Below are 16,569 nucleotides of genomic sequence, written 5' to 3' on the forward strand. Positions count from 1 at the left end.
AAATGTAGGGAAAGCCATGTTTTTCCAGCTATTTTGCCATAGTAGATCATCTGTGTGTTTTGTGTGCGTACAGAAAAATTGCATGCTATGCACAGTAGACATACTATATGTGACCCTGGACCACAAAACCAGTCAAAAAGGTCAATATTTGTCCGACATACAACTATTTGAAAATCTGGAATCTGAGTGTGCAAGAAAATCTAAATAATGAGAAAATCACCTTTAAAGTTGTCAAAATGAAGTTCTAAGCAATGCATATTACTAATCAAAAATTAAGTTTTGATATACTTACAGTATACAATTTACTAAATATCTTCATGGTTCATGACCTTTACTTAATATCCTAATGATTTTGAAAATAAAAATCAATAATTTTGACCCATACAGTGTATTTTTTTCTTATTGCTACAAATACACCCCAGCGACTTAAGACTGGTTTTGTGCTCCAGGTTCACAAATACTGCAGAAACAGGAAATGTAGTATGCTAGTGTGCTTTTCCGAACATAGCTGCTCTGTCTTTATCTTCTCTATTTCATGCTTGTACGCCAGTGCATTTCAGCGCTAGCCAACTCTACTGGCACCCTACCTAGTAAAACAGGTAAGCCTAGTGGCATCATAAAAAAAAAGTTGGCTAACACTGAATCAAATAAGTACTCAAGCAATTTATCTCCATCTGATCCCCCGTTCACTCATTCATCTGGGTTTTCCGCTCTCTAGACGTTACTAATGCGGACGCTGAGCTGGTCTCGGACACGCCCCTTGTCCCGCCCCCTTTCCTCCCGGTAGCTCTCCTCCAATCGTATCTTCTCCAGATCCACCCCTTGGACTCCACTGCCATTGCCTTGTTGTTGGGGCGACTGGGTGCTTGGAGGCGGAGCTTGTTTAAAAAGGGGTGGGGTCTTGGTCTTGGCAACCTTGTCAAAGAAGGCAAAATCAGCTACATACTTTCCGGAGGGGGAGAGGGAGACGACGGGAGGAAACTCGTAGCCCCACAGGATCTCGTCGGGCAGGTAGGAGGTTCGGACTTGGCAGGTGGCTGAGGTCGGCTCCACAGTAGCACTCATGATCACAAGCAGCTCAAAGTCAGCCAGCTCCGGATCCGTCCACCCGCCACCTTATAGAGAAACAGATGGAAGAGATTTAGTAGTGGATAACATAATTCATCCCATTTTGTTGCAAACTTTCATTCAGTATGGCGAATAAAATTGGAGAAATTCTCAAATCTCATTCATGCTTGAATAAAAGCAAACCTAGTGTGTCATATCAAAAAGACTTTTTGTAGCTTGTCTATTTTCATTTACATTCTCCTATTGAATAGAATTTGGATATTTCACGTACCCTGGTGTCGTTCCAATGCGAATAAAACAAAAATAATGACTTTATTCAACAATTCTTTTGTCAACAGTCTCCTCTGTGTCTCTCCATGTCACTCACCCAGTTTTTATCCAAAATATCTTAAATTGTGTTCGAGAAGATGAACAAAGCTTTTATGGGTTTGGAACGACATGGGGGTAAGTGAATAATTACAACACTTTCATTTTGGGGAGGAGTAACCCTTTAAGCCTTCTCCTTACTCCATTTAGATGTATATTACTTTTAATATACTTTTACATTTTTCTACCTTATTTATACTTATTTAATTTTTTTTCATGTATATTATGCAAGGTTGTTTTCGTTAACTATAACTGAAACCATGGTGAAAAACTTGAAATAAAAGAAATAAATAAATAAAAACTTGAAATAAAAGAAGCATTAATTGAAATAATCTAAAATAAAATTTCTCATTTACAGTTAAACTTGATGCACTAAAATAACTCAAATCAAATATACACAGAAAATTACTGAAACTTACTCATAATGCAAAAATTAATAAATAAAATAAAATAATGTGATATTACGTTTATTTTTTATTAACTTTTTTCTATTTTATGTAAGTACCTGGAAACTTTAGCAAATTACTTGCATTTTTGTGCACAGTTGGTGAATAAATCAAATATTGATTCTGATTCTAATTCTAGAGTTAAGAAAGACATCTACGAATTTTTCAAAACATTTGTCCCCTACAATAAAACGTAACACCATACTGTATACACACTTTACATAAAACAGATAGTTTAACAATTCAGACAGTAAGACAATCAATAAATGATGTAAAAATGATGTGTTGGTATGTTAGGAAACTTATGGCTCATACCAGCAGAAATCTAAATGCCTTCAGTCGTAAACATGCCATTCACCCACTGACACACACACACACACACACACTTAAAATCGCACACACACCTGCATCAACATCCCACATTCAGAGCGAGAGACCGTCATCTGTGAAAACAGTCTCTACTTTAACCCAGAGCCAGTTCTGCATTCTGCGAGCAAAAAACATGGGGTTTCATAACCCACAGACACAAGATCATGCTCACAATGCTTTACAGTGCCCCCAAAAAGTAACTGGACACTTGAGTCACACTTAGAAGCTGACTGCATTACATTATTAAATATTTAGTTTAATATCATTTATTTTATTGTTAATGCTAAAACAACAGATGATAAATTGTGGGATATTTCCTAATGCAATGACATTCGGAGAGTAAGAATTCGGAGAGTAAGCATTCAAAACATTTTAGAAACAGTGTATGCAAATCATAAATTCTGATGAATTTAAAGCTCACTGGCTAATTAATGCGAATACACTGACATGTATTAATTATCAGCATGTGAAGATGTTCTTTGTTGTCGTTCACACACTGACCATGACAGAACAGAGCCTCAGGGGATGTCTGTGTTTACTAGCGGACAGATCTGATGTGGCCTCTCACTGTGTCTTTAATGTGTTTCAGGAAACCAGATAGCCTACTTATATATGGGTCAGTCCTACTATCTGGTACATCTTCATATCCCCATCACATATAGGTTGAATAAAGGAATGAAATCATTACTTCTTTTACAGTTTATATATATATATATATATACAGTCTTGTTCAAAATAATAGCAGTACAATGTGACTAACCAGAATAATCAAGGTTTTTAGTATATTTTTTATTGCTACGTGGCAAACAAGTTACCAGTAGGTTCAGTAGATTGTCAGAAAACAAACAAGACCCAGCATTCATGATATGCACGCTCTTAAGGCTGTGCAATTGGGCAATTAGTTGAAAGGGGTGTGTTCAAAAAATAGCAGTGTCTACCTTTGACTGTACAAACTCAAAACTATTTTGTACAAACATTTTTTTTTTTCTGGGATTTAGCAATCCTGTGAATCACTAAACTAATATTTAGTTGTATGACCACAGTTTTTTAAAACTGCTTGACATCTGTGTGGCATGGAGTCAACCAACTTGTGGCACCTCTCAGCTGTTATTCCACTCCATGATTCTTTAACAACATTCCACAATTCATTCACATTTCTTGGTTTTGCTTCAGAAACAGCATTTTTGATATCACCCCACAAGTTCTCAATTGGATTAAGGTCTGGAGATTGGGCTGGCCACTCCATAACATTAATTTTGTTGGTTTGGAACCAAGACTTTGCCCGTTTACTAGTGTGTTTTGGGTCATTGTCTTGTTGAAACAACCATTTCAAGGGCATGTCCTCTTCAGCATAGGGCAACATGACCTCTTCAAGTATTTTAACATATGCAAACTGATCCATGATCCCTGGTATGCGATAAATAGGCCCAACACCATAGTAGGAGAAACATGCCCATATCATGATGCTTGCACCTCCATGCTTCACTGTCTTCACTGTGTACTGTGGCTTGAATTCAGAGTTTGGGGGTCGTCTCACAAACTGCCTGTGGCCCTTGGACCCAAAAAGAACAATTTTACTCTCATCAGTCCACAAAATGTTCCTCCATTTCTCTTTAGGCCAGTTGATGTGTTCTTTGGCAAATTGTAACCTCTTCTGCACATGCCTTTTTTTTAACAGAGGGACTTTGCGGGGGATTCTTGAAAATAGATTAGCTTCACACAGACGTCTTCTAACTGTCACAGTACTTACAGGTAACTCCAGACTGTCTTTGATCATCCTGGAGGTGATCATTGGCTGAGCCTTTGCCATTCTGGTTATTCTTCTATCCATTTTGATGGTTGTCTTCCGTTTTCTTCCACGTCTCTCTGGTTTTGCTCTCCATTTTAAGGCATTGGAGATCATTTTAGCTGAACAGCCTATCATTTTTTGCACCTCTTTATAGGTTTTCCCCTCTCTAATCAACTTTTTAATCAAAGTACACTGTTCTTCTGAACAATGTCTTGAACGACCCATTTTCCTCAGCTTTCAAATGCATGTTCAACAAGTGTTGGCTTCATCCTTAAATAGGGGCCACCTGATTCACACCTGTTTCTTCACAAAATTGATGACCTCAGTGATTGAATGCCACACTGCTATTTTTTTGAACACACCCCTTTCAACTAATTCAACTAATTGCCCAATTGCACAGCCTTAAGAGCGTGCATATCATGAATGCTGGGTCTCATTTGTTTTCTGAGAATCTACTGAACCTACTGGTAACTTGTTTGCCACGTAGCAATAAAAAAATATACTAAAAACCTTGATTATTCTGGTTAGTCACATTGTACTGCTATTATTTTGAACAATACTGTATATATATGAATATGTAAACATAGGAGTAAAGTTGATATGGCATGTTTTGAAGTACTGTAACAATTGACAAATATTTTGTTGTTCTGCAATATATATTGTGATCTGATTTTTATGGCTTGATTGCAAATAAATATGCGCTTCTGGTTTCAGAGTAAATAGGCACTGTGTTCAATTACACGTGTGTACATTACAATACAGTGTTTCAGCATCTCACAGCAGCTTGATTCTCAGTAAATTAACAAAAGCTCACCAAGATGTTAAAACTATGTATCTATTCAATTAAATCGCAGCATTCACGATGTGATGAGTGCATTCAGCCCTAACATAATATTTTATTTTGATATATCTTGCAGCCCTAGTTTGAGTCAAACACATATACAAACACACATTTATGAGAGAACATTTTGTTTGGTGGTTCATATAGCTATATGCTGACTCTGAGTTAACACTTGGCGTCTCTTCTTCTCAGTCTCTTACGCAAACACAATGCCACATTCAGCAGACTGGCACACTGTGTGTTTAAGTTTTTTACTGTAGATTCACACACACTGGTGCACTGGCACCCGTCCATACACGTACGTTTACACACAGCCACTCAGGCACATACAGATTCACACTGTAATGCACTGGCACGCTTTCGGACACGTTTTTACGGTCCGTGCCAGTTTCTTCATTCATATGCAAATGTGCTTCCATTGGAGCAACCTGAATAGCTATTTCTACTTCATATTCAGGTTTTTAAAGAAAAATGTAACGGTCAACATACAAATCAGAGTCATTTCTGGAAGAACGCAATGAAACGGGAAGTCATCATGAATTTCATTTGGATTAGGTAACATTAGGCATAAGTGGGGTCTATTAAATATAACCTTATACCGTATAATCCGACTACAGTCAATTACACCGGGCGATCTGGCTAGACTACAAACACCATGAGACAGAAGCATTGAGACGAGAGAAGAACGGATACACAAGGATATGCACGTATAGGAAAAACTCATAGACGTGCGAGATGAGAGTCACATTCAGTGAATCAAGTGCAAAAGCGGGGACCGGAGGGTCTGATAGTTTTGGGCCCTCGATGGGGTAGAGACTGGGACCGTAACTGGATCCACGACCTGCGTGTCAGCACCAGGAACTGGGCTGCTTTGTGCCTCTAATGAGACGCTCTGGCACGCTCTCATACACGCATTCCAGCCAAAGAGAGAGTATTTATAAAAGAAAGAGGGAAAGCTACGTCTACAGAGAAAGTGAATGTGGGCTAACAGAGAGAAAATGAGATGAAAGGAGGAAGAGGACAATAGATGCAGCTCATCTGCCAATAATAGAAACTCCAAGTTCCTGTAAACATGCCCCCACCTCAACTAAGTTTTTATTCAATTTTCTACAATTCACACTAAAATTTAATTGAGAATGTGAAATCTGCTTCTGTTCTTTAACCTCCCAATATTCAATTAAACTTTTGCAGTCTTTCCCACAAAGCATTTCTATGATTCACAATTCCAATCCTGACACCAGGAGTCCTTGCTGAAAAACATTTTATGCTGGTCTTCCCGTCTGACCAGTGTCAAGCACTCAAAATCCTTTAAAACCACTAAAACAGACCAGCCTTGTGGCTCTGATTTTGACTCGCAAATGAGCGCTTGATGGACGAGAGGAGATATGTTTGCATTTAAGGCCCATTCACACCAAAATCAATAACTATAAAGATAACGATATTAGCGCCCACACCAGCGAACGATTTCATCTGTTTATTCTAAGTGCACGCTCATCTACCGCTTTAAATTCTAAATCATGTGACAGCAGCTTTGAATCTTATTGGCTGGGAAAAATCTTTCGGAAAGTGATTCCAACAATATTGTTTCCCTGTGTCGTTCTTGGTATGAACGGGCCTTAAGTCTCATAATCCGTGAATTGTGTGGTACCTCAATAAATAATTATAGAAGCATTGAAAAAGCAAGCTACATTGGCTATTGGTTGGATGATTACTTCTGATAAGTGTTGCTGTTTTGGTAGAAGCAAGGACTGGTGGGACAACAGCTGTCCTCCACAAATTCACAGATGATGAGTCAAAGACACATTCTCACATCCGAAACTTATTGCTCAAAGAAAATCCCAAGTTCATAAGTTTTTCCCACTGATAGTTACAAGACTGTGGTAGTGTTCATTTGCGATTAACTTATAAATACACAAACCCATCATTACATTTTGTTGTGGACCAGCAAGCAACAACCCAGAACACTTTAGCTCTAGCAAGCTTCCCAAACACCCTAGAATCATGACAGAAAGTTTTGCATAAGCAACAGTAAATGTACAAATCCAATTCCCATTTACCCTCATGATTAATCAAGGAGAGGTAAAATGGAAACATAAATTGAGCCACTTTGGCCATCTACACGCACTTGATTCAGGTGTGAAGTGTCAGTGGAAACAGGGCACCAGTGTGTTCTCAAAGTGCCAGAACTCCCTGCACCTTCTGCCTGCAGCGTGACCTCTGCTCTGAAACAGAGCTTCTCCGGTATCTTTGACACCTCTCCCCACACTGCTGTTTCACGTTTCTCTCGTGTAGCACTCTATCCTTAGAGCAACTCTGCTGGAGCCACAGGGGTCAGTGCCCAACCACGCTGTCCCTGTTCTCAGGTGTATCTTACTGACAGTCTTCGTCTGCCACCATAGCCAGCGCCATCTCTGCACTCTCACGCAATCACTCACACAAGCTATGTGCGAAGAACTAACATGCATTTGACAGATGCTTTTACCAAAAGCTAATTATTGCATTCTTGGTACACTTGCTCATTGGTTCAATTCCCTAGGAATCAAACCCACATGCATTGGCAGGCGCTTTTATCAAAAGCTAATTATATTGTGCTCACGATACACAGTGTCATGCATTTAATTCGTAAGGAACGCATTCTTTGGGAATCGAACCCATGACCATGACTTTAGCACTATGCTGTACTGTTATAGCTACAGTAATCTAAAAGTTCCTGTGATGTGATGGGTTCAAACTGTGCTGAGATGGAGTAGTGTTGTTTAGTAGGTCAAGCTTAAGGCTGGTAAGCAGATGGTTGCTGGTTCATTCACTGAAAGGAATGATCCATGAGCCAACAGAGCAAGACACCTAAGGTTGCACCAGTTGAAACTGTGCCTGTTCTGTTTTACATTTACCATTTGGCAGATGCTTGACCCAAGACCTTGGCACAGCCAGCACTATGCTCTTCCAGTTGAGCTCCAATGATAGAAGTTCAACTTACAGTAGAAAGTATTGAATATTTTTTCTTGAATGGGATGATTCAAGGCTTAAGGCTTTCAGGCTCCATTTTGGAATTCCATCATTTTATTGTTGCATTTATCCTGTTAGTTCTCCTAGTCTTCCGTACCTTTGGCAGCCCAAGCCCGCAGTGGGCTGCTGTCATCTATCACGTGGTAGAAAGTGAGGGGCAGGATGAGGAAGGGGCTGTCACTGGACGTGTCCACTTGGAAGGCTACATTTCTCTGATCCAGACGCACCGTCTCACCTTCTTTAGTCAGCGACGTCTGCAGAAGCTTACCTGTTACCTGAGGAACCCCAGGAATTGGACATATGATGAGTTGCACATATGCTACATCGGAAGTGAATATAAAATTTAATGTTATTTCACCAGATGTGTTTACCTGGCAGCCCAAAAGGAGGCTCTTACGCATGTTAGCGACACGGATCATGAGACAAGGTCGGCCCTCGTGATTGGCAACCACCGCATGCTGACTAAACTTCACCGTCTCACCACGTTTCTTCGGCCGTGCTACCTACAAACCCCAGATAAAAACATAAATGCCTTATTGGATCAGAGAGAAGTGTGCAGGTCACAAACATATATTTTCTTAATCAGATATTGTTCCAGTTCAATCCAGTTCCAGTACAGCTGCATGTTTAATAAAACCCAAAAAACCATTTATTACGAATATCAACTTGCAAAGGCTACAATTTATTTAAATAAAAATATGCGGCTTGGCACTGTCTTCATTTACACGTGGGCAGCTCATGATGGATCATCTAGTGTTTTCAGTGTCGCAAAGCAGGACAGAAAAGAGCAGTTCACAGCAAATGCTGCTCCACACAAACTCCGACTCTGTATTTTCTGTGAGTTTGGATCACTTAAACATTTAGGAACTCAACATTTGCCAGTCTTCTTCCCAAACTTGAAGTGCATATAAACAGGCCAATGTCAGGTTTTCCGCCAAAATAGACACATGATGTTAAGATATTAAAATAACCAGAAATAATAATTATTGCAACTGTACACTTGCTACGTGCTGTAGCAAAGTTTTACCCAAATTAATTTAGTTTTAGTTGTACCTTGGCAAGGAAGGTTCCAGTGATGAAGATCTCCATCACCATTGTGATGACAAGCTGGACAATAAGCAGGATAATTGCAAGTGGGCATTCCTCAGTGATGCATCGAAAGCCATAACCGATCGTAGTTTGTGATTCCAGGGAGAAAAGGAATGCTCCAGTTAGGGTTTGGACCTGCATCACACACGGCGTGTGGTTGGACGGAGGGTCAAATTCTGGTGAGAAAAGGACAAGAAACAAAGACATGGAAATAACAGGTTTGCAATATTTATGAAAATAAATATCCAGGTCATGTTGAAGAACATCTCCTTCCCTCCTCACCTAGCAAATCTCCATGCACGAGTGCCACCAAGTACCACAGCACTCCAAAGACAAACCAGGTGCCAGCGAAGGTTGCGGAAAACAGGAAAAGCTTGTAGCGCCACTGCATGTCCAGAAAGGTCGTCCACAGGTCACGAAGGTAAAGCGTCCCTCGGCCGCTGACGTGTTCGATGCGTACATTGCTCCGCCCATCTTTAGATAGCACCCGTCGACGGCGTCTCAATGCCGCAGGTCCGTTTCCTGTTGAAGCCCCGCCTCCTCCACCTAGGAGTGGCTTTAGAACATCTGTCTGTGTCTGGGTGTGACAGACCTTCTGAGGGGAGGAGCTACGGGAGGAAGGGGGCGTGGCTGAGGTCATAGCTAGAAGGGAAGAGAGAGATAGTTTAAATATATTTTACCTTCCTGCAGACTTGAGTTCCAGGGATTCAGGGTTGGCTACCCTTAATTTAAAACATGCATGTACACAGATCATGGGAAATAAAAAAGAATTAAAAAAATATATTGCTATTTGTAAAACATATAATATCTTAACTAAATTAGCTAATATTGGTTGATTACAATGAAACTGTGATATTTGCACTATTTCAGATGTCAAATCTGCAAACAGAGATTTTGAACTAAGAGCTTCATAAATAATTTCAACATTAAAACCCATACACTGATGTAGTTGTTTGTGTTCAAAATGCAGTTTCTAAAATGCACAGGTGACCAGGCTTTCTTCATCCAAAACTCTAGTTGAAGCTTTGAGCACATTAGACTGTTTGCTAAGTAGACAAGATACAGACTGCAATTGGGTTAGTGTTCAATTATGACCAAACACTGAAACATGAAAACCTGGACATCTTTTTGTTTAAGTGTTCAGGTTTTGGAGTGACAATTGCAGCAGCACATTTCCATTTATTATTTTGCTAATAATTCCACTTATTTCCCTCATTTTGTTTCTGGCCAGCAGTGGATGTTATCAGATGGGACTCATACAGGTGACAGTTTAGGTTACACAAACTACTAGTATCTTGTTACTCTGACATAAATAGAAGTTCTTTTTAATGAAATAACCCATCCAGCAGTTAGCCCTCTGTGTGAAAAACCTGTCCCCTTATCGCCTTCTGTAAAAATCTAGGTCGTCTCGTAGCATTTTAGAAGAAATGGCACATGGGAAGAGAGAGGGCTCTATCTCTGTCTGAGCTCTATCTGAAAGACGTACATCGTTCAAGTAAAGAGAGCCACATTAGGGACACATTAGCGACTCTCAGCAGTATTTAAAACAGATTTCTATAAAAGCTGAAATGGGGAAAGTAGCTTTCACAGCGATCTTTATCGAGCATCCTTCTCTCTGGAGGTTTGTGTGTGCCAGGAAGGGGTACAGGGCCAGTTTTGGGGGCGATCCTGGTGGTCCGTTACTCTTTTTTGACACTACATTCAGACCCTCCAGCTGCCCAAGTGCATTAAATGCCCCTCATTCACACCGTGGAAGCAGCTGCCCTTTCTCATTTAAAGGCTAGTCGTCAACGCTGACCAACTCACATGCCGTGCTCGGTTGGCCCGGGTGAGCGCTGAAAAGGGGGACTTATTCACCATCCAAAAACACAAAACCCCAGGAAGGAATCAGAGATGAAAAGAACACCACAATGTTTTCCATATTCTCTGCATTCCTCTGTTACATTGAGGATGACGCTTCTTAATCCTTCACCTTTATAAACTGTGTGTTGTAGATGCCGCTTGGACAGTTTTTTCAATCACTAATTCACTCCCTTCCCATACAGCTTTAGTTCAAACCTTTTGTGTATGCAAACCACACATTAGCTAGAAAAAGTACAGCGATCATGCTCAAAAAACTGAATTTTCTGACACTGTTTATCCAAAATGGTCTTGGAATAAAACTTCATTACACAATCATACTCTATTCAAGAACCAATAACGGTTTTATAGTCTGATATCGTAGACCAATGAATTATCAGTACAGATAACTAAATAGCAACTATCATAAGAATACATAAAGACTTGCTTTCTTCAGTGGACCACAAAAGATATTTTGAAGAACATTGGGAACCAAATAACTTTGGAAACCAGTGACTTCTTTTGTATGGGCAAGCAAAAAAAAAAAGGATGGCAAAAGGATTTCAAGCAAAACATTTGTCAGAAGAAAGCGTTTGTACAGTTTGAAATGACTAGATGTAGTGTTGAAAATGCTTGTTTTTCTGTGGTTCCTCTGTGAACCTGAGGAGAACTGACTTCGTACATCCCCTAAAAATTCACCAAACACCAGCTTATTCAAAGAAACTGAGACAAGGATGAAGAAAAGTGTTTCTCCTACAACAACAAAATGACGAAATCTCAACATTGACCCAAACTGTGCTCCAATTCACCAAAAAACTCTCAATATGAGCTCAAACATTTCATCTTTATTGTGATGCAAAATGTAACTATATTATCGCCCAGTTCTCATGCTCTACATAACAAATCTCAATTTATTGATTGCTTGTATTGTTGCAAAATGTATAATATATTTTTACTTAGCTCTAATCCGCTAAATGTGACTATAAACACGTGATATTAAGAAAGTATAAACATTAACATCATGATTTTCTGTAAAGCTGCTTTGAAACCATACGTATTGATTTAATGTGCCTCATTAAATTCTGACAGGATCACTGATGATAAGGTGCTATCCATCTTCTAGGATGTCAAACAATTGACTCATTTGTGAATTTTAGGACAAAACAGCAACTTGAAAACATAACTAAGAACCGATATGTTAACTACGTTCCACAAGGAATCGCTTTCAAGGGTGACTCTATTCAATCTCGCTCTCTTCTCTCCCTCTGCATTCTTGTTTAAACGTCTAAGTGGTAGTTTAGTCTCACTCAGCTTCTGCCTTCCGCACCAAATAAAATAAATGAAATGAATGAGTACCAGGGAGATGTGATACGCTCTCCCCTCTCTGACCTCGCTCTCTCTCTCTGGACTCACACTGAGAGAATGAATAGGTATCTGTCTGGATCTCTGTGCTCTGAATACTAAAGCCGGCAGAGATGGAGGAGGCGTTCCTCGCAGGGCACGTGTTATAAGCAGAGTGTACACACAGCTGACCTCTGAACTCCGGCGAGTACGCGCCCACACGTGTGCACACTGAGACAGTACATACTGCTGACACGCACTTGACTCAATGTATGTTTCTCATGCTCACAAAGACCTTTGGTTTAAAGGCTTGAAATGCATAGTTTTGGAGACAAATATACATTGTGCATAAAATATTTGACTAGGAATACATGCAAACTAATTCAAAACTACTTAAAGGGAAAGTTATCATCATTTCCATTTATCAGTGATTGATTTCTCAGAGAGCGTCAAAAACGAAGCCATGCTGTTCCACTGCAAAAGTTGACAAATTGTCTTCATCTTCTTTCTCACTCTTTCTCTCACTTTCTGTCCTCCCTCGATGTCTTTCTTTCTCACTCGCTGTCCTGTATACACAAGAATCCTTTTGTTTAGAAATGAGATGAAAGAGACAAAAGCCACCATTGAAAAATACAACACTGCATGTGTGTGTGTGTGTGAGAGTGAGAGAGAGTGAGAGAAACACAGAGAGAGAGAGAAAGGAAGGAATGACATGGAGAGAGAGACAGAAAACAGTCCGATATTAAAACTCTCTCATCAGTATTCTGTGGATGAGCAACTTTTACTTTCCTCTATTCACCGGATCCAATGCAATTCTCTCAGTCGCAGTAGAACGTACTTGACTTTTCTATTTTAACGTGCTCAGGAAATCATTCTGCGAACAAATCGACCCACTTAACAGATCAACATTTCCTTAACCTCTAATTAATCTGTTGCACAGTTATCTGATCTAGGCAGATCAGTTATTTCATTGGCTGGCTTTAGATCTGCAAAACAACCAGGTTGAAATAAACAAGGGGGAAAAGGCAAGGGAAAAGTTCAAAAAGAAAATGCTAAAACTTTGCCAGGTCTGATGTTTGCCAGAAAGAGCCATGGGGAGCATATCAGATCAGTTGAAAGGAACAAAAAAAGAAAAGAATGCCCACGCGATGCTGTGTTTCAGTCAGAGTCTATGAAATTATTTTGATAGCAGCGGATAATCCTCCTCTTTTATATCTCTGCATCAGCAAATATTATTTCTCTACAGCTCATTCATTAAAGACAAGTAGAGTGAACTGTTGAATTTGAAAGCTTTAAACAAACTGAAAGTTCTCATTATAAATCAAAATAAAACTGTAATAAATGTGCATGATACTTATTGCAGACAAATGCATTTTACAGGAACAAAACTAATACTTGGCAAACAAAACACAACAAGCAAAAAATATATATATATATTTTGCAGGTTCCATTTTACTGTCAATCGTTTTCCTTTTTTCCAAATGTATTTTGCATTTCAATGTTAAACATCTTTTATTTGAGAGTGACACCAACTCAAATAAAACTGAAGCAACTGAATATTGACAGTTAAATATGCGCATTATTAATTACTAATTAAACATGTCACAGTATATTTAAGCAATCAAACTGCAGGCTACACATCAGAACAACCTATTTTCACTATAATACTTATTTCTATATTTAATAATTATATCTGTTTTTGCTTCCTATGTTCTGCTTGTGGAGATGCACCTGATGTCTTACATCATATCTGCAAGGATCTTACTCATTTTGGAATTCATGACTTATTTAAGGATGACACATGTTGCTGGATTCAAATCTGCAGAGATGACTGACATTCTTATGGTTGAGTTTCTTCACCAATCTCCTTCATCTGAAATAAACGCAGTCTTCTAGGCCTTCAGCATAGATGTTAGGCTACATGTTTACTTCAACACTTACCTTTTACCGAGGACTTGAATGCAGAATTCTCTCTTTTTGTGATTCACAACAGTCACTGCTGTTTTCCAGTTTCAGGACACATCAGAGGACAGTCTGAGGCGAAGGATGTGAAAGTGTTCAGATCGGAGAGAAGCGCGTTCCTGACAACTTTATCAACAGCATCCGCGCCAGAAGAGTGACACGGTCTCATAGTGTTTATAACTCAAATAAACACATTTCACACAGTTAATACGATTTTAAAAGTCCAGCCTAAATAATTATGCAAACATACAAAATATGTTAAGTTAAAAAAATATATCCTATATATAATCGGTTAGATCCTAGCAATAAGTTGTGTCCTAAGCAGCAATAAGTGTCAGTCAGTGCTGGCCGAATGTTACCGATTTATTATGTAATGCCCTTTCTCTCTCTCTATCCCTCTCTCTCTCTTTCTATCTCTTGTCTCGTCTTAAGTGGAACTCCTCAATAAGTTTTGTTCGCAGCACTATCTGAAAACTTTCTCCTCTCGTCTGAGTCCTGCCTTTCATTGTTGATGAAATCCGTACTTCGAGCGCCTCAGCACAGTTTAATTCATTAATTCATCGGTCCTCCTCCGCCCCCCGTGTCTCCGTCTGTAAATAGAGCCCTTGTTGAGCTCCTCCGCTCCTCGGCCTTTGTAAACTTTCTGCTTTATTTAAATATGTCGAAATGAAGAAACTGTATGTTGCTGTTGTTCGGAGGACACATACATTATTTATAAATACGACCTCGGATGTTGAATTAGTTCTGAGGCGATTTCTCCTCGTTCTTTTCTCTATCCGAGCGGAATTTGCGACTTTTTCAGAGTGACATGACTTTGAAGTCGAAGCATGTCCGCTTGAATAACTGCGCAGAAACAGGTGCAAACCTTTGAAAAGAGGCGCTGAAGGGGACGTTATTATAATTACTATTCGTATTATGCAACACTGTTATTAATTAATGATACTACACCAACAACAAAAAGTAAGAAAACAAGAAAATATAGCCTTGAACTATATAACAAATTATCAACAAAAGATACAAGATTAATAGTTTAACTTAAGTAGCCTAAAAGGCAGAGAGAGAAATTATTTTTATTATTTATTTATTTATTTTAAAGGTTTAAGGGTAGCCTTACTAGCCTATAGATGTCATATTTCTTTCTTTTCTTTTTTCGCGAATAAAAACGAGTCTGTAATGAATAGAAGCTGAATGGGTAGTAGGTCTTATTTTCACAGCCGCCCCACAAAAATGTCACGTTTATTTATTTGTGTGGAATATGTAGCCTATATATTTTAATGTTGCGTTAGCAGAATGCTTGAATGATGTTCTTTTGAACAGACTGAATGACTTCCTCTCCGCTTTTCATTCCCAAAAAGGCCTTATGACTTGATTTGACTTTTGATGCTATTTGTCTGTTTAACTTCCCAATACGAAAGTCAACAGTTATTTTACATAGTCTAAAAGTAAAAATTGTTACCTTTCACATAAAACCTAATGTTGCATTTCAATTTCTGCCTAGGAAAGTCTTGTTTAGGATAGTCGGTGTTGCTGGAGACTAAATTATCGGCCGTAAATATAACAAGCGGCTATCATATATAACTAATTAAATTTAATTATTTTCACTCTAAAGGTTATTTCTGAAGGCTGGACAACGTAAACCTGAAGACTGTTGTGGCGGAAGTTAAATTTACCGCGGGTCCTAGACGGCCAGACACATAAATCTTAACGCGGACCGGTTTGTGTCGAGACATTTTGCGCGCCGCTTTTTCACACGCGCGTTAATCTTGATTTCCCGCCCACCTGCCAAAGCGCGGCCGGAAGAACTCAGGTTGGATATGTTTTTAACTGTTTTAAGAATTAAATCTAGGGATGTAAAACTATGTAGGCTAACTTAAATATGCCATCTGAATATGAAAAGCAAAATAATAAAATAATAGCCTATCAAAAATAAATAAAATAATAATCTAATATGGAAAGTAACGTAGTCTAATCTGTCACTCGGGGATGTAAGATGCAAATGAGAGGATGCAGATACACAAGAGAAGAAAGGGTGGGTGGAAGAACACAGGATGGGGCACAAAAAGGAAGCAGAGGTGAAGAAAGTCGGTCAGGACTCTTTTTGGCTGGACGGCTCTGTCGGAAGAGCCTTTTTCTTCTGTTCTGTTTCTTCTCTTTTGTTGACCCTTTTCTCTGGCATTACACTTAGTTTGTTTTACTGAGCACATGGTGTTCTTTTTCCCACTCAACTTCCGTCTCTCTCGCTGTTGATATTCAGTTCAGTATCATACCCTTTCTGTCAGTTCACTCTAGCTACAACTTTTTCATAGCCTACCTCATGAGATTCAATGCTTTTTGTAATCCAGTCCACAAACACACACACACTGTGCAGAGACTTTCATTCAGTATTTTTATTCAAAGAAAGAGAGGAAACCATTACCACTATGTCTGGGATAGCGGTGCCCATTTTCTGTCCA

At 39.2% G+C, this 16,569-nt stretch overlaps 1 protein-coding gene across 1 annotated transcript; it reads right to left on the bottom strand.

The window, feature by feature from the left end:
- Nucleotides 1-449: 449 nt before the first annotated feature.
- On the bottom strand, nucleotides 450-14,692 carry LOC113105426 (ATP-sensitive inward rectifier potassium channel 10-like). Its single transcript, XM_026266485.1, has 6 exons — nucleotides 14,096-14,692; nucleotides 9,257-9,616; nucleotides 8,939-9,150; nucleotides 8,257-8,388; nucleotides 7,983-8,160; nucleotides 450-1,115 (listed from the first exon to the last, which is right to left on the bottom strand). Exons 2-6 carry the CDS (start codon nucleotides 9,612-9,614, stop codon nucleotides 715-717), a joined length of 1,281 nt encoding a protein of 426 aa, XP_026122270.1. The 5' UTR covers nucleotides 9,615-9,616; nucleotides 14,096-14,692; the 3' UTR covers nucleotides 450-714.
- Between the last annotated feature and the right edge of the window lie 1,877 nt (nucleotides 14,693-16,569).

Source organism: Carassius auratus, chromosome 7 (genome assembly GCF_003368295.1).
Source record: "Carassius auratus strain Wakin chromosome 7, ASM336829v1, whole genome shotgun sequence".
NCBI lineage: Eukaryota > Metazoa > Chordata > Actinopteri > Cypriniformes > Cyprinidae > Carassius > Carassius auratus.

What these genes read in the sequence shown, in the direction of transcription:
- LOC113105426 (XM_026266485.1), bottom strand. Translation starts at nt 9,614, where the DNA reads ATGACCTCAGCCACGCCCCCTTCCTCCCGTAGCTCCTCCCCTCAGAAG. An exon ending in GCCTCCTTTTGGGCTGCCAG is followed by an intron (nt 8,161 to 8,256) that starts GTAAACACATCT and finishes GGGGTTCCTCAG; the next exon opens with GTAACAGGTAAGCTTCTGCA. An exon ending in GCGGGCTTGGGCTGCCAAAG is followed by an intron (nt 1,116 to 7,982) that starts GTACGGAAGACT and finishes TTTCTCTATAAG; the next exon opens with GTGGCGGGTGGACGGATCCG.